This window comes from Schistocerca serialis, chromosome 1, assembly GCF_023864345.2.
Source record: "Schistocerca serialis cubense isolate TAMUIC-IGC-003099 chromosome 1, iqSchSeri2.2, whole genome shotgun sequence".
Taxonomy (NCBI): Eukaryota; Metazoa; Arthropoda; class Insecta; order Orthoptera; family Acrididae; genus Schistocerca; species Schistocerca serialis.
Genome location: NC_064638.1, coordinates 703,679,978 through 703,698,778, shown reverse-complemented (window position 1 = coordinate 703,698,778; position 18,801 = coordinate 703,679,978). Strand labels below are relative to the sequence as shown.

Genomic DNA, 18,801 nt, shown 5'->3' with positions numbered 1-18,801 from the left:
TTTTCCAAGGATCCTGACGAGAGAGGTTCTTAGAAAAATGTTTGGGACACGTCAAAGTATTAGATTAGTAGATGTAATACACATTTCAAGTGCGTATGTAGCTAGGGCTGTACATCTGAATGGTGCTACCTTAGCTTTTGTACCCTAAGGTTAGAGCCGCGCGGGGTAGCCGCCTGGGCTAGGGCGCCATGCAACGGTTTGCACGGCTCCCCCGTCGGAGGTTCGAGTCCTCCCTCGGGTATGGGTGTGCGCGTGTTGTCCTTAGTGTAAGTTATTTTAAGTTAGATTAAATAGTGTGTAAGCCTAGGGATCGATGACCTCAGCAATTTGGTCTCATAGGTACTTGCCACAAATTTCCAATTTCCTAAGGTTACAAGAAAGTATAGGTTTAGATCCCCATGTCTGAACAACAAACGTTCTTACACGCTGTCTGATAAAAATGTCAAGCATGGTTAGATATCAATATAACATCGTACATTTAAAAACCATTGGCAGGTGCGTAAATGATTACTGTTGCAATTCTCCGTGACAGCTGAAACGGCTACCAGAGTGCATTAATGTTCTTCATATTCAGTATTGTTACCAGGTCTGTTAGGGTAGGATAAGCTGTCCTAAAATTGATACAGCCGAAACTGTCCAAAAAATGATACACCCAGTCTGTTCATAAGAAAATCATACCTATCACAAATATTGCTACAGTTAATTAGGAATACTTAGTCATAATTTGTTTTTCCGTTAGAAACTTCAGTTTTGAGTTACATTTTAACGAACAGCACTTTCAGACTGAAAATAAACGTGCACACAGCTCTAGAATATTTCCCATACTTAAGCATGTATTGACTAAGTACCCACCAAATTTGTGTTACATACACAGAAAATTGTTCTGTGTCTACCGAGTTATTCATTTTGTTACATTTATTACATGGAAATAATTTTAGGCAGTCAATATAATCCTTAAATATGAAACGCTCCATTCCAAAATACCGGGTGAACAAAAAGTCAGTATAAATTTGAAAACTTAATAAACCACGGAATCATGTGGATAGAGAAGTAAAAATTGACACACATGCTTGGAATGACATGGGGTTTTTTTAGAACATAAAAAAACAAAGTTCACAAAATGTCCGACAGATGGCGCTGGACAGCAAAACTGCTACCGCGACGGGTGAGAGGTACGCCGATATGTTAAAGAATCGCATCATCCCCAGCCTGGCTGATAAACACCTGCTGGGACGTACGATGTTTATGCAGGATAGCGCTCCACCCCATATTGTTACATGCGTGAAAGATCTCTTGCGCGCGTCGTTTGGCGATGATCGTGTGCTCAGCCGCCACTTTCGTCATGCTTGGCCTCCCAGGTCCCCAGTCCCTGCTATTATTGGCTTTGGGGTTACCTAAAGTCGCAAGTGTATCGTGATCGACCGACATCTGTAGGGATGCTGAAAGACAACATCCGACGCCAATGCTTCACCATAACTCCGGACATGGTTTACAGTGCTGTTCACAACATTATTCCTCGACTACAGCTATTGTTGAGGAATGATGGTGGACATGTTGAGCATTTCCTGTAAAGAACATCATCTTTGCTTTGTCTTACTTTGTTATGCTAATTATTGCTGTTCTGATCAGATGAAGCGCCATCTGTCGGACATTTTTTGAACTTTCGTATTTTTTGGTTATAATAAAACCCCATGTCATTCCAAGCATGTGTGTCAATTTGTACCTCTCTATCTACGTTATTCCGTGATTTATTCAGTTTTCAAATTTATACTGACTTTTTGATCACCCGGTATTATACTGTAGATTCCCATAAGTGATACACTATCACCTACAACCCAACCACCAACCACACAGCGGCGTACCGCGGGTTACCACTCTTTCCATATGGCAACAACACAACTGCCGGAAGCCACACTTCCAGCACTAAACTCATTGCAGAAACAGAAAAGCCTCCAAACAAAAAAGGAGCAGACCGAAAGCAGGAGAGGCAGAAAGCTATGCCTGTGAGCGAAACTGTTGCAAGTGTACAAAAAAGAAAGGAAACTGAGCAGACAAATCTGTTTCCAGCACCTCTTTGAAGAGTTACAACAGCAAGGATGATGTCGATCCCTTTGGATAATCCACGTTAGATCCTATTGTAATGACTTAATAGCGCATGTGGGTGGAGGAGATTATATCTCTGCTAGATTTTGGGGAGGAAAGAGGAATTCATAGAGCTACAGATATGTCTGCACGTTACAAAAAACACTGGACTGTGACCTAGGAGTTATGTCTCTTACTTCTGAGCACAAGGACAAAACAGTTTTCCAGACAAATGAAAAGATATTTCTGTTATTAATAAGAGAGATGTGATAGGGAAACCAGCAATTCGTCATGCTGCCACTGGAGTGGGAAATATCAAACGAGAAATCTGCTGTGTGTTTAAATGTCCTTGTGATCTTCATGAAAAATATAAGGTAGTGATTATCTTTAGTGTATCCCATATTGTTGTATTAGTTTCAACAAATTAAGAATAACTGTAAACAGTTCCTACCCTTGCCGGCCGGTGTGGCCGTGCGGTTCTAAGCGCGTCAGTTTGGAACCGCGTGACCGCTACGGTCGCAGGTTCGAATCCTGCCTCGGGCAGGGATGTGTGTGATGTCCTTAGGTTAGTTAGGTTTAAGTAGTTCTAAGTTCTAGGGGACTGGTGACCTCAGTAGTTAAGTCCCATAAAAAAAATTAAAAAAATAAAAAAAAGTTCCTACCCTTGCTGATGGACTTTATAATATTAAAAATAGGAAAAACGGAGTAAAGAAATTTCTGCAGTTCTCTCTGACGTACATTTCATGCCGTAAATATCCTAGAAATATCCCCGCAGAAAAACCCTAGTTATATATATATATATATATCGTTTTTTTGTGTTCTCTAACTCATTTTCTGTATTCAGTGTACATAACAATATCACATGTGTATCATATTTTGAACGAGCTGTATCATATTTTAAAGTATTAAATACAGTGTCAACTTAAATCAGCTTAAACTCTCTAATAATTACTATTTTTCCTAATTATTCATCGTTTTATTTAAAAAAAAGATTAATTTTTCAATTTTGTATCGTATTTAGGTCACCTTATCCTGTATAAGGAGCATGAACACCATCAGATGTCGAGAGATCACTGTGAATAACACAGAGATGTTGTGTGCAAGTGTCAGACTGTGTAATCAGCACCTCACAGAGTTTGAAAGAGGCCTCATTGTGAGTCTTCGTTTTGCCAGCTGACCAAATCGTGCAGTAACCAGGTTTGTGGGGCATTCGGATGTGACAAGGCCTGATGTTGGACTGCTTGGGAACAGAGGACAGACGTACACGTTGCCAAGGATCCGGTCGACCACGTCTGATCTCCACAACGGAGCATCATTGTACTGAGCACCAAGCACGTTGTAAGCCTTTACATCAGCACCTGCCGTTCGAAACCGAATAATAGACTCCATGCACCATTGATGGGAGACTAGTAACAGCCACAGTACGGAATTACCGTTCGAAGCGTAGCCTGCAGTTTACACAACAACACAAACCTCTGCCCTTGGAATGGTGTCGTGACTGGGAAGCACGGACAGCTGATGAATAGCTTCACATTGTCTTTAGCGATGAATCACAGTTTTACACTACCTCAGATGATCATCGTCGGCTTGTATGGCAGTGGAGCTTGGGAGAGGTCCCGTTCTTCCAGTGTTTTGGAGAGGCACGGTGTTGTAACTCGTACCGTCGTAGTGTCATGGTGTTGGGAGCCATGAGGTGTGAGTTCGGGCCACGACTGGTAGTGACTGAGGGAATTCTGATGGCTCAACAGGGCGTCATGGTCCTGCGTCCTCATGTATTACTTTTCAAGCGACAGTATCATGGTGCCAGTTTTCAACAGGACACTGCTCATCCGCACCATGAACTGTGTGTGATGTTGAAGTACTCCCGTCGCCACCAAATTCCCAAGTGTGTCCCAAATAGGGCACAGGTTATAACTGTTTGGACGGCAACTGTTTCCCGCGCCAGTATCTAGAATATCAAGGATCAGATACGACAGTTGTGGGTCAGCTACACTCAGGAGAGGATACAACGGTTTGATGAAACAATTCTCAGCCAAATCGGTGAATACATGCGTGCCAGAGGGGTTGGCAACGTTAAACTGATAAGGGGACTCATTCCGATAAGTTCTTTGTAAATTTTACTTGATTTTGTAATCACCGAAATAACGTCATATGCACATCAATCAGTGAAGTTTTATTTGGTTTCTTTCTCCGGGTTCTGTGTGCTTCACTTTTTTTGTGAGACAGTGTATGTTGAATTACCTGTTAACAATTTTTCTAGGCAACGCTGCACAACTAATCCTTTAGGTTAGCGACTTGCGTGAGTATTTACGTAAATCACATTATGTGGTCCTATTTCATCCTCCACCCCCTCTCCAGTGTATGCCCTCTTTGCGACAGCAAGATCTGCGCTGAAGGGTGCATCCACAACTTGTCGACATCGTTGACATGTTTTCTGTCAGAATGTGTTACCGGAGAGAACCTGAACGGAACATGGTGGTAGACACCCACGGGATATCCTATCAGTTACAGTGCTAGATATTTTGTTCTGAAATGAAAACGATAGAGAAACACTGAATTTATTGTAGGCATCAGAAATTATGTTGTAGGTACCAGTAAACCAGTAAGACGCAATTGCCGAACACCGTTGTTAACTATTCCAGAGGACTTTCGTTGTAGCTGAGATACCGAGGTCTGCGTCGGAACGTTTAGTCGAGAAGCGATAAAACTCGGTCTACACAGTCGTGCTGCCACCCGGAATTCACAAGACACATACTGCCACAGATAATGAAAGAGCTCCTCAAAAAAGAAATATTTTGATGCCAACCATTAACCTTTTAATGAGAAAGACGTTCTCAAAAGTGTATATTTACAGAACATAGTTTTTCTGTAACTGCCATAAAGACTGTAGAAACAGTAAAGAAGTAATTTGGAACCTGACAAGTTACAAAAGAATAAGTATGTAGAAAAGGTGATACGGTAGGAGAAAAACCATCTTAGCAAGAGACCAGTCTCGAAGGATAGACGAGTGGTGGGTCTGTGGGGGAAGGTGGAAAGTTAAAAATCGTATCCACAAAGTGGATTGCCCATGACACCAAAAGAGAAAAGTCTAACACTGAGGAAAACGAATGCGCTAACATCAGAGATCCAGGCTTCGGCTCTAGTATTCGAGACTTTTCGACGCTTGCTGTTGTAATTTCAAACGACGGTACTGAATCCTTCACCGGCTAACTGTAAGGTTCCGCCGGAAATAGCGTATGTAAACACACGGATCGAAGTCCCTCATCAGCTCTATCTAGAGCACAAGTTGAACGACATGTGAAAGTAGACGACATGTTGCCGATGACGTCATGGTCCTCAATTTTTCGTCACCAAGATCTACACTGGCCGACAACCTATCATCAATAACGACCATGGCGAAATGTACGTCAGTGTACTATGGTTACGGATTGCAGAAGCCACTCTGCATAAGCAGTATCGGTAAAGATAACAAGAGAAAAAAAGTAGATTAATCAAATTTCGTGAATACATTTTTCTAGGTAACATATTTAAGTGATTAACATTGCAAGATCATAGCTTAAAGAAAGCGCGAGATAGTCCATTGCAAATGTAAAATGCTGGTACATTAATAACCGATGCAACCGCCAGAATATTGAATACAAGCCTGCAAACGTGCATGCGTTGTGTTGGACAGGTGTCGAGTGTCAGTTTTGCAATTGGTCGGGCAATACGGCGGCGGATAATGCTGTTTGTGGATGACGCTGTAGTTATCCGATGATGTCCCATATGTGCCTGGTTGGAGACATATATGGTGACTAAGCAGGCCAAGGCAACATGTCGATACTCTGTAGAGCACGTTGGGTTACAATAGTGATCTGTGGGCGAGCGTTATCCTGTTGAAAAACACCTCCTGGAATGCTGTTCATGAATGGCCACACAACAAGTCAAATCACCAGACTGACGTAGAAATTTGCCGTCAGGTTGCGTGGGATAACCACGAGAGTGCTCCTGCTGTCATACAAATTGCACCCCAGACCATAACTCCAGGTGTAGGTTCAGTGTGTCAAGCAGGCAGACAGATTGGTTGCAGGTCCTAAAATGGCCTCTTTCTAAGCGACACACTTTTTCATTGGCATCGAGGTAGAACCAGCTTTCATCTGAAAACGCAACAGGCCTCAACCCTGTTCTCCAATGAGCTCTCGCTTGACACCACTGAAGTCGAAAATGGCGGTGGTTTGGGGTCAGTGGAAAGCATGTTACAGGGCGTTTGGCTTGGAGCTGTCCTTGAAGTAACCGTTTGTAACAGTTCGTTGTGTCACTATGGTGCCAATTGCTACTCAAATTGCTGCTGCAGATGTAGTGCGATGCCCCTCAGCTATACGCCGAATACGATGGTCTTCCCTCTCGGCAGCGTCACGTGGCCGTCCAGAGCCCGGTCTTCTTGCGACCGTACATTCTCGTCAGCACCGCTGCCAGCAATCATGTACAGTGGCTACGTTCCTGCCAAGTCTTTCTGCAGTATCGCAGAAGGAACATCCAGCTTCTTGTAGCCCTATTACACGACCTCGTTCAAACTCAGTGAGGTGTTGATAATGGTCTCTCTGTCGCCTTAAAGGGATTCTTGGCAACATCAGCTCACCACATCCAATCTCAAAGGTATCTAACTCCCACGAACGTACAGCATGTGTTTAAACCAAACCTGATTTTCATCGTTATAGTGCCCGTATTAGCGCCAGTCTTATGTGATTGGCGCGAAATTTTAATAGACATTGTCTTTCAGATGTAGAAACACACCTACCAACTTTCGTTTATGTCGCACAACCCTTTCTTGGTGTTGTAAACTTTTTAGCGTCAAGGTATACGATGATTTTTGTAGCTGTAACTTACCTTGAGTCGCCAGTTGTCTCGGCAATTGTATGTCATGTCGGTGACGAAGTCTCTGATAGCTGGACAGAAAAGTAAACACGTGGAACAGCACTGACATTTCTGCAGCAACACTTTGGTGACGGCGATCAGCTCTCGAATTTGATCATCACAGACTGTTCACTTAGCGTTGGCAAATAAGCAGAAATCGTGAACTGCTCATCTTACTCCGGAAAAAAAGAAGAAGTCAATCGTGTCGTCGTATTGAATATTCATGCAAGAACTGCCTCAGGCAGAGCATGTTGTTGCGAATCGATGTGGGTTACAGGGCACAGAAGGGTCTTGGCTTCTTACTCAGAGATGCAGCAGTAAGCACTGAACGTTATTATAAAATCTGTAGGCTTTGCGAAGGGTCATTCATATGACTAATGCACAGCGTAAATATTGTGCTGACCCACAACACTCTTGTCCACATCGCTTGTATTTTTTTATACCAGGAGAAATTCCTCCTATTCGTTCAAGTTACTGATAGTGATAAGGAGGTTCCTATGGATGTCACTCTTGTTTCCAGTCTCAGGTAAATGACTTCTGTGGCACAACAAAACATATGTTGGTCCTTTGATAAGTACTTTGTTCTTCTAATGGACACGTTCACAAACACGCTAATTTCTCTAACTGCATGGATAACTCTTTCCTCCAACTATTGTTTCTTCCTGTCTATGTTCCTGGGAACACTTTCTGCATAATCATCGAATACTGACGGACACCGTGGTGATCAATGAAATCTACCTGTATTTATTTTCTGGCATATAATCGAGGTGCCAGCAGTAGAGACCCATATTTATAAGTCTGTTCGATGTACTCACCTCACGTAATGTAGTTCTGTCAAGCGTTGCCGGTCCACGGCTTCAGTTGAGGTCTGAAATGATATTGAGGTTTGAAAAACAAACAAAATGTTAGATAATTTTTGCTTACTTGCTAATATATATCGAATGCATTCGAATATGTCCATCATTAGTGCTGCTATAATACCGTTGGTCGAACACTAATGGCACCTGAAACTGTCAAATCAATCACCCTGCCCCCTCCCCCTCACCCCATGGCTCCCGTCACTACCAAATTTGCCCATAGCTTCCCACGTTAAATAGAGGCCGTTTATTTTATAATGGTTGCTTCTCGTGTCACTGTTATACTGCCAATCAAGCCATTCATCAAGGTTAGAAAGGGTTTTAGGTTCGGCTGATGTTTTATACTATTTCAAATTATTCTAAAGGCCAACACTAAGCAAGATTCAGTAAATCAGAATAGAATTTGGGAATCATCACGGACTGGCGGTTCTGTTCGCTTACAAATCATGTTTATGACATACTGATTTAATTAGGCTCACACTGCGTTGTAAGGGCTGAAACGTTAAAAACATCTCCATAAAAAGCCAAAACAAAATCTGAACAGAATTTAGTTGCTATGTATGGGAAATAATTCCATTTAATTAGTAGAGTACAAATCTGAAGGATTTCGTCAAGGGAAAGTATTGTGAAACTTATGCACTTTCATCGATGTTTTAACTAGTTAATATTAATGAACTCATCAATTTCAAGAAAAACCAGTTTTCTGAACTTAAGTATTTTGGCCATGTCCTCTGACTGACGTACCTCAGTACCCCCAAAACGTTTTTAAAGAAAGAAAAAGAAAACCTGAGATGTGCTCAGTACGAGGCTTGGTGGGATTAGTCCACGGAAGCCGTCCGCCACAAAAACCTGTTATTTACCTGCTAATGAGAGCTGGTTCTGATTTTGAATAAGTGTTATTAATTACGGGCGTAATTTCCAAAAATAAAGGAGGAGATTAGGGTTTAACGTTCCAAAAAGACAGCCAAAATCCAAAACACAAATCACAATACAGCCAAACAAAGCAATAATGTGACCCACACTTTCTTGTGAAATGCCGATTGTAAAACTGCTAATATAAAAAGAGTCGGAGCGTTTCACACAATTTTATCTTCTAGCCGAGATAGTCTGCTATGTATGTCACAGCGAAACCAACTTTTATGACATGAAAATTTGAATAATGACAAACAAACAGCTTTATCTCTAATGGAATCGGTTAACTACAGATCGAGTGCTTACATTCGAACTTAGACTCACAAAAAGAGCGGAGAATTCGATAGAGTTACATCACAAAACGAATGGGTGGAACATGTAAAGCGTAGCGTTGTGGGTATTAGATGTAACTGTTGTTAATGTATGAAGAGAGAGGGTTAGGTTAATGAGGAAAATTAATAACATAATGATATAAGTTCAAAAGCTGACTATTCAAAATACATCTTAAACTAACGATTATTAACTGAAGCTCTCACCCCATCTCACTACAGTCAGATTTGATTTAATAATGTGAAGTCTTTCAAAAGAAGTGCAGCGAACATAGTCTGACCATACCTGCTACCAACAATAAATCTGACACTGTTCGTGAACCCACAAACCACAGGAAGTTGATGAAAGGGTAGATAGGAGGGGAAAGATTGTCCAAAAATAAAAAATAACATCAAAATTGACTTTATCGAACATAGGTGGAAAGAACAGCAAAGCACAACGTCACCACCCCCACTCCTCCAATTTATATGCTAGCATAGCTGTAGTCTACTCTTCACAGCTATGTTTACTATCCTAGAGGTAGGTAAATACTAATACTCTGAGATGACAAAAGTCACGAGATGGCGATATGCACATATAAAGGTGGCGGTGGTAACGCATGCACAAGGTACAAAGTGGCAGTGCAGTGGTGGAGCTGTCATTTGTACTTAGTTCATTAATGTGAAAAGATTTCCGACGTAATTATGGCCGGTTGATGGAAACTAACAGATTTTGAATGTGGGCTGTTTTGAACGTGGAATGGTAAAGAATGGTTCAGATGGCTCTAAGCACTATGGGACTTAACGTCTGAGGTCATCGGCCCCCTAGACTTGGAGCTGCTTGAACCTAACTAACCTAAGGATATCACATACATCCATGCCCGAGGCAGGATTCGAACCTGCGACGGTAGCAGCAGCGCGGTTCCGGACGGAAGTGCCTAGAACCGCTCTGACACAACGGCCGGAGTGGAATGGTAGTTAGAGCTAGATGTATGGGACATTCCATCTGAAAAATTGTTAGGAATTCAGTATTCCGAGATCCACAGCGTCAAACGTGTTCCGAGCATACCAAATTTTAGGCATAACCTCTCACCACGGACAACGCAGTGGCCGACGGCCTTCACTTAACGACCAAGAGCAGGAGCATATGTGTAGAGTTGTCAGTGCCAATAGACAAGCAAAACTGCGTGAAATAATCGCCAAAGTCGACGTGGGACATACACCGAGCGTATCCGTTAGGACAGTGCGGCGAAATTTGGCGTTGTGGGCTATGGCAGTAGACGACCGACGCGAGTGCCTTTGCCAACAGCACGACATCGTCTGCAGCGCCTCTCCTGGGCTCGTATCCATATCTGTTGTACCCTAGACGACTGGAAAACTGTGGTCTGATCAGATGAGTCCCGATTGCAGTTGGTAAGAGCTGATAGTAGAGTTCAAGTATGGTGCAGACCTAATGAAGCCATTGACCCAAGGGGTCAACAAAGCACTGTGTAAGCTGATGGTGACTCTATAAAGGTGTGGGCTGTTTTTACGCGAATGCAGTGGGTCCTCTGGTTTGTTCGGCTATTTGGAAACCATTTGCACCTATTTATAGGCGTCATGTTTCCAAAGGACGATGGAAGTTGTATGGGTGGCAATGCACCATGCCAGCGGCCCACGATTGTTCGCGAGTGATTTGAAGAACATACTTCACCATACGAGTGAAAGATTTGGTCACTCAGATCGCCCGACATCATTCCCATAGAACATTTGTGGGACATAATTGAGAGGTCAGGTCGTGTACAACTTCATGCACCGGCAACACTTTTGCAATTATGGAAGGCTGTAGAGGCAGCACGGCTCAATATTTCTGCAGGGGACTTCCAACGACTGGTTAAGTCCATGCCACGTTAAGCTTTTGCACTAGGCTGGGCAAAAGGAGGTTCGCCACGATATTATTAGATATCCCATGACTTTTGTCACTTCAGTGTAGTGAACAATAGTTAATGGTGAGTGCACATTTCGATTTTATACAGTATAAATTACGAAGATGCCAACGTTACGAAAGTTTGTTACTGCCATCGTTACGAAAGTTTGTTACTATCATAATTCTTAACCCAGCTGCATGACATAGGTACGGTGTGTTCAAAAAAGCTCTCTGCAGTGCCGTATGATTGTTAGCCGCGCGTGCCGTATGCCGCAGTGAATACACCGATATGAAACTCAGTGAAATACAAGTTATTAATTTACTGAATATTAATTTTTACTTGCAAATTTTCACATTAAGTGTTGAAAGCGTCCCCCCTGTAGTTCAATACACAATTCAATTCGTCTAACCATGTTTCCAAACACAAGATGTAACATTTCTTCTGTAACAGAAGCAGTGAAAGTGGATATTGCAGTTTTCACTTCATTGGTGGATTTTGGACGGTTTTTATAGACAGTTACTTTCGCTGCACCCCAGAAGAAAAAGTCAGGTGGTGTTAGATCAGGCGATCGTGGAGGCCAAAGTCCCTGTGAAATTATGCGATCACCAAAAACATCAACAAGCAGTGACATTGAAACGCGAGCTGTATGCGCGGTTGCATCATCTTGTTGAAAATAACCGTTCAGTATTTCACTTAACACAAGTTCTCCTATGAATGGGTACAGAATATCACTACAGTATCGTTGTGCGTTTATTGTTTCTTTGAAAAAAGTGAGATCCACAATCCGACGTCTATAAATTGCAATCCAAACTCCTATTTTCACAGAATGAAGTGGTTCATCACGAATACACAATGGATTTGCAGTACTCCAATTACGAGAATTTTGCGAGTTCATGTACCCGGATAAGTGAAACCACGCCTCATCAGTGAAAAACGTTTCATTAAGAATATCCCTTCCATTTTGTTGAACGAAATTTTTGAACCATTGACAATTATGCAGTCTCTTGCCATCATCAGTATTTTTCAGTTCTTGCACAACTGTCACTTTCTGAGGGAAAAGTTCTAATTTTTTCCTTAAAGCTGTGTGGGCCGTTCCGACATCGATTTCCAGGGCGGGTTTTCTTACTGACTTTTTCGAACTCATGGATATTTTATCGGAAATATCGAGTAGTTTACCCTCAGACAAAACGCTAGGACGACCACTTCTCGGTGCATCTTTCACTGAACCCGTACTTCGAAATTTGTTAATCAAATCTCGCACAGTATCGTTATGTGGGATTGTTGTCTCCGGGAAAACTGAATGAAAAGTTTGACGAACTGAAACTCTGTATTTACCGCCAGCTTTGAATACTTGTACGACTAAAAACACACGTTCTTCAATGATTAGTGTAGTGGTTAATAAAAAAGAAAAAGAGAAGAAAATAAAAGAAAAGGTTGAATATGGTGGGAAGAAATGGTGAATAAAAGGTGGTTTTAAAATCGTAAATGACCGTGAAAAAGGAAAAGAATTAAAAGCAAATCGGACTTCGTATTACAGAAAAGCTATCGGACTTCGTAATTCGGAAAAGCTATTGTTGGGGTGCTCCTTGTGACGTTTTTGAGCAAAAGTTAAACCAATTTCCACTACAAAAATTATTGAAAAAGAACAGAGAATAACAAAATGTAACTGACAGGGGGAAATGGCGTAGATAAGAGTTCATCCTTTACCAGGTTAACAAAAATCTACATCTACATCTAGATTTAACTCCGCAAGCCAACCACGGTGTGTGGTGGAGGGCACTTTACGTGACACTGTTCCAGTCGCGTATGGTTCGCGGGAAGAACGACTGCCGGAAAGCTTCCGTGCGCACTCGAATCTATCTAATTTTACATTTGTGATCTCCTTGGGAGGTATAAGTAGGGGGAAGCAATATATTCGATACCTCATCCAGAAACGCACCCTCTCGAAACCTGGACAGCAAGCTTCACCGCGATGCAGAGCGGCTCTCTTGCAGATTCTGCCACTTGAGTTTGCTAAACATCTCCGCAACGCTATCACCCTTACCAAATAACCCTGTGACGAAACGCGCCGCTCTTCTTTGGATTTTCTCTATCTCCTCCGTCAAGCCGACCTGGTACGGATCCCACACTTATGAGCAATACTCAAGTATAGGTCGAACGAGTGTTTTGTAAGCCACCTCCTTTGTTGATGGACTACATTTTATAAAGACTCTCCCAATGAATCTCAACCTGGCACCCGCCTTACCAACAATTAATTTTATATGATCATTACACTTCAGATCGTTCCATACGCATACTCCCAGATATTTTACAGAAGTAACTGCTACTAGTGTTTGTTCCGCTATCACATAATCATACAGCAAAGGATCCTTCTTTCTATGTATTCGCAATACATTACATTTGTCTATGTTAAGGGTCAGTTGCCACTCTCTGCACCGAGTGTTTCTGATGAAGCTTTGCACAGAAATGTTGGACAGTGTCTCTAGCATGCCTGTCGATTGCGTCACGTCGCTCTTTTGAGTTCTGAGGCGCACAGTTAGTAGTCCACGTAACATAACTCTCATGAGTTTCCTTCTTCATCAGAAGTATCGGCATCTCTCTGCAGGGACAATGAATAAGCTCCTGCAACGATTTCGGTGGGAAGTATTTGATCACCCATAATACAGCTCGTAATTGGGTCTCACTGAGTTTCATCTTTACGCACATGAACCGCTGGCAATGAAGACATAATTTATGCACAGACATTGAGCTGTAGACCAACGTAGAGAATAGCCAGAAAGCACAAGCTGCTGCCTCCTATGGCGAGGGTATTGGAAAGTTGGTACAACACTAAGAGAAATGCCTATGTCGGAACGACGATTATGTAGGGAAGTAGCTGGAAGATGTAGCTAACTGTTGCAAGTAAAACATTTTCGATTTTTGCAATGATCTCCATTTCACGACCGATCGGACCTTACTTTCCGAATAGCCATCGTAATCGTCCATACTCTCACCTGTTAACGTGTGCACTTTGCCTCGTGAAATATCATTTCATCACCAAGTACATATAACTCCGGATAATCTCATAAGTTATTTCGTGGGAGTAGTCGATTATCAACGAAGCCAAAGAACATTACTATACACCGATGAACAAAAATATTATGACCACCTGTTTAATAGCGTGTTGTTGCACTTTTCAAACACAATACAACAGAGATACTGCTTAGCATGGATTCTACAAGTCCATGACAGCATTCCAGAAGTATGTTCCACCAGATGTCTACGCGCAGGTTAAGCGGTTCCCACAAATTACGTAATGATGGTTTACGGGCAGGCAGCTGGCACCGCTTACGTGTTCCAACCGGTTCGGATCAGGTACATTTGCTGGCCAATATTAGTTCGCTATAATGCTCCTCGAACCACTGTATCACGATTCTGACCTTTTAACACGGACAGTTATCGTGCTGGAAGATGTCATCGCAGAATGGGGAGGCTTCAAGTATCAAGCAATACAAGCGATCGGCAAGAATGCTAACGTAGTTCACTGCTGCCAAAATGCCTTCGACTACCACCGCAGATTCCATGGAAGCGCAACTCAGTGCACCCCATAGCATAATTCTGTTCTCAGCGGTCCGCATCTGTGGCGCGGTGCATGTTTCGCGAAGCCATTCGCCTGGATGACAACGTGTAAGGACCCAACCATGACCTTACGTAATAAGAAATGCGATTCATTCGACAGGCGACACGGTTCTATTGATCCACTGTGAAAACTCAGTGAAGCTGTGCCCTCTGCAGTCATACCTGACGATATCGTCGGTTCAACACAGGAACACGCAGGGGTCGTGTGATGTGTAACTCCATGTTCAACAATGCCATTTGAACGGTGTGCTCCGGAACATCTTTCCCTGCACCAGCTTTGTACTGTGCCGTCAGATCTGCCACAGATCGCTGCCTACCCTGGATTACACAGTGGGAATCCTCCGATCTCTATGCTTTGTGATGAGACGTGGTCGTCAAATACTATGCAGCCTACTCATTATTTCATCATCCTTATACCACTTTCCACGGGTGCTCACGACAGTAGTACCAGAGATTCTCATTTCCAGCAGCAGTGCCTCTGTCAAAACCGCTCATATCAGTGGATTTCCGCATTTTTGGGCCGTATATTTTCCATATTGACTGCCCATTCGTCTCACTTCCGCTTACATTTTTCCTTATTGTACACGCGCCGGCAACGCCACCAGGAGGTATTCATCCTCGCGGTGGGTAGTGGTCATAATGTTTTGGCTCATCAGTGCAAAGTCCCAATGGGAAAAAGAGTGTCGACGAAATTGTTCCTTTAATATGAAAGACGTCGTCGCGACAAGTACTCCCTGCAGCCAGCCACTAGAGCGCTCTACTCTCCGCTCTCATAATTCAACTCTCTGTCTCCTACAAAAATCTCGCAAAAGTCTAAAATTGATGTAGAGCTTAGATTTCTACAGCATCTTTAAGAACGATGGAAGTTTGCTCCACATTTTAATTGGGGCAAGAGGTAGGTTAATTTTTTTTTTAACGGATGGTATTTTACGGTTCGGAAAATAGCTTAAAACCTGTCACGCCATGTCTCGAAAGCTATGGAACTGAGTGATTTCGCATTTCGTTGATTACTGAATTATCTTACTCGACCATGCATTTTGTAAAGTAGTGCATTACATTACGTCTGATATGCATAAGCTTCGGAAAACAGCGTTCTTTGAAATTTTGTCAACGAAATTTAAAGTGTCTAACTCCTACAAGAAATACCGTAAAAATTTTCAAGTTCGGATATGGTGTAGATCTCTATAATGTTAAAAACATGAATGAAATTTTCACACTGAAGCGGAGTGTGCGCTGATATGAAACATCCTGGAAAATTAAAATTGTGTGCCGTGCTGAGACTCGAACTCAGAACCTTTGCCTTTTGCAAAGGTCCCGAGTTCGAATCACGGTCCGCACAAACTTTTTATCTGCCAGTAAAAAAAAAAAAAAGCGAAGTTTTCGCGTCCGGAGAAGTTCCGTACTTGACGTGGTAAGTGAAAGAGTTGTATACAGCCAAATGGCAACACACTAGGTAGAAGCTGACAGTACCAATCTCTCAGTGATGCACTGGTAGCAGGAGCTTCCCAGCCCTCCAACTGTCAAATGTCAACTACGAGGGGCATTCAATAAGTTATGCAACACTTTTTTTCGGACAGTTTTGGCTGAAAAAATGCGAAATGTTTTGTGGAACATCGTGCAATATACTCGCTTCAGCTCCTATAGTTTCCCAAAGTTCCGATAGGAGGCGGCGCTATACGTAAGCTCCAAAATGCCGTCTGTAACGGAGGTGCGTTCCAAGCAGAGAGCTGTCGCTGACTTTCTTTTCGGCGAAATCCAGAGCATAGCAGAAGTTCATAGGGCATGCAGAATGTCTACGGAGACCTGGCAATGAACAAAAGCACAGTGTATCGTTGGACGAGGCGTCTGTAATCCTCGCAACGAGGTCACGCAAACATGTCTGATCGCCCACGCGCCGACAGCCGCACAAAGCTGTGACTTCTGCAACGCTGGGACGTGCGGACACTCTCATTCGAGGTGATCCACGGATCACAATCAAACAATTCCCTGTAAAACTGAAGTTCTTTATTGACTGACACAGCTCTGCGTACCATAGGAGGAGTTCACAAAACTTTAGTGGTCTGTTCTTCTTCATCCTCGCTACAGCCCAGATATCGCACCTTCGGACTCCTATCTGTTTGGTCCAGTGAAGGGTGCACTCCACGGGCAGCAGAACATGGACGATGGGAAGTTTATTGATGCAGAAAGATGTAGGCTCTGACGTTAACCACTAGTTTCCTTTAATTTACGTCTATGGTCACAATCTTTTCTGTTTAACATATTGCCGGTTTCGGTCTTTAATGACCATCATCAGATATGCAGCAAAATTGGGAAAAAATATAAATACACTCGCAAACTGTGTACAGCTTAAGAACAATACATAGAGCATATTGAAAAGTAGTACTGACAAAATTTACATTTGTGCGCTTTAAATGTGAAGAGGCATACCTGTCTCATAAAAACAAAGTCCTAATGCACTGCAGCCATAGTGGCATAGTCAACTGTTAAATGCGGAATCAGCACCAGCATCGTCAAATACATATAAATAACATCACATGTACGAGTCATGTTGTCAGTAAAACTACTGTTTAAAACAAGCTGCCGTATAGTAGCCAGAAGATGTTTGTGTAGTAAGTTGACCAGATGTCGCTAATGTCAGCATGCACCAGTTTTCAATGATTAATTGAAACAGCGAAAATAAAAGGTGGATACAATAGTTAAAGTCTGTAATAAGCTTATAAAGTATTAAAAGTGTTACAGTAATGAAAAGCAATAAAAAGAACAACACGGCAAAAGTAATATTGTTAAAAAGACGAAGAGTTAAAAAACAGTGGTTGCCATATGCTCTAGTGCCAATATTCTAGGCAATGACATAAATATTAAACACCGTTGATATTGCGCCGGGTAATATTGAACAGTATAAAACAAATCGCTAAAGGAGCCACAAATGAAAGGAAATATAGTTCTGCACATAATCAGCGCCCTCTGTTAGCGCTAACTCTAGAATTCCGCACAGGCGGGAAGTAGTTGGAGGAACGTGACCGGCAGAGGGCCCCTCATACCCTGCGGTACTTCGTTGCAAGCAAAGAATGATAAAATTCCATAACAGTGGATGATCTACATTATCTGATTGATGCAGTCCTTTAGCGATTTGTTTTATGTCACATATACGGGTCACTGTGTTTTTTTCGCGACGATGTCGCAGCTTGTCAACCACTAGAATGGTACCATGCGGGCATAAAGGTCCCCCAGTAAGGTGGCGTAAGGCCGTCCCAGAGAACAGAGATTATGTTTAAAAACAGGGTGTTATAGCCGAAAGAGTAGGGACTAATATGGTATATTTGGATGCTGTGAAAACCATCCATCTTTCAGAAAAAACATGTTTTGCATTACTTGTTGATCGCCCCTCGTACTTCAGATCGGACTACAGCGCTCCTCATCCAGTAGCCGTGGAAATGATAATAATTTCGGTGCTTCTGGATCAAGTTGCGTGCTTGTTTGCAGGAGGGCCGCACGTTCGTGGTGGTGTACAACAACGTGAACGGCGGCGGAGGCGGCTACGGGGGCGGCGGTCACGGCGACGGGGGCGGCGGCGGCGACGACGGGGACGACGTAGACGAGGGCCCGGGGGACTACAGCGACCCCGCCGCCAGCAACGACGATTGCGACACGGGGGGCGGAGGCCTGTTCCACGGTGGCCTCCTCGGCGGCCTGCTGGGTGACCACGGTGGGGGCGGAGGAGGCGGAGGGTCCAGATACTTCAACGCCGACCGCTACCTGCGCTCCTTCTACCGCGCCCTCAGGCCCATCTACAGGCTGTTCTGACGCGTGTACGGCTCAGCGCGAGGCGTAGCGTTTAACAGCAACTCATTTTCGTCTGCATCCTTACCACACACCACGAAGAATAATTTGTTTCATGTCCCATACATTATTTGCTCTACGTATCGTAATTGTTTAAAATGATTCACTTTAGTACCTAGCAACGTAACTCATTTATGTAGATAGTACGCACTGTCCATTTACAAATAAATTAATTCGCCATTATAAACATCAAACGCAAATGTTTATGCTATCTTTCACATTTCGTACGATAGATATTCCCAAATAAAGATAATGTATTGTGAAGAATTGTCGAAACTAGACACTTTCCTTTTGTATCCTAACGTAATATCTTCTTATCCAGTATGTACTGGCAGCCGACATAAAATTTTTATCATACATTAATTTGCCGTTTTCGAACCAATA

General features: G+C 42.9%; 1 protein-coding gene across 1 annotated transcript in view; it reads left to right on the top strand.

Moving 5' to 3' along the window:
- LOC126458063 (uncharacterized) overlaps positions 1–18,590 on the top strand; it is a 78,793-nt gene extending 60,203 nt beyond the window's left edge. Inside the window, exon 3 of the mRNA XM_050094867.1 lies at positions 18,061–18,590. Coding sequence (XP_049950824.1) covers positions 18,061–18,381 — 321 coding nt within the window. The 3' untranslated portion in view covers positions 18,382–18,590. The remainder of the gene's footprint in view (positions 1–18,060) is intronic.
- The last annotated feature ends 211 nt before the right edge of the window (positions 18,591–18,801 follow it).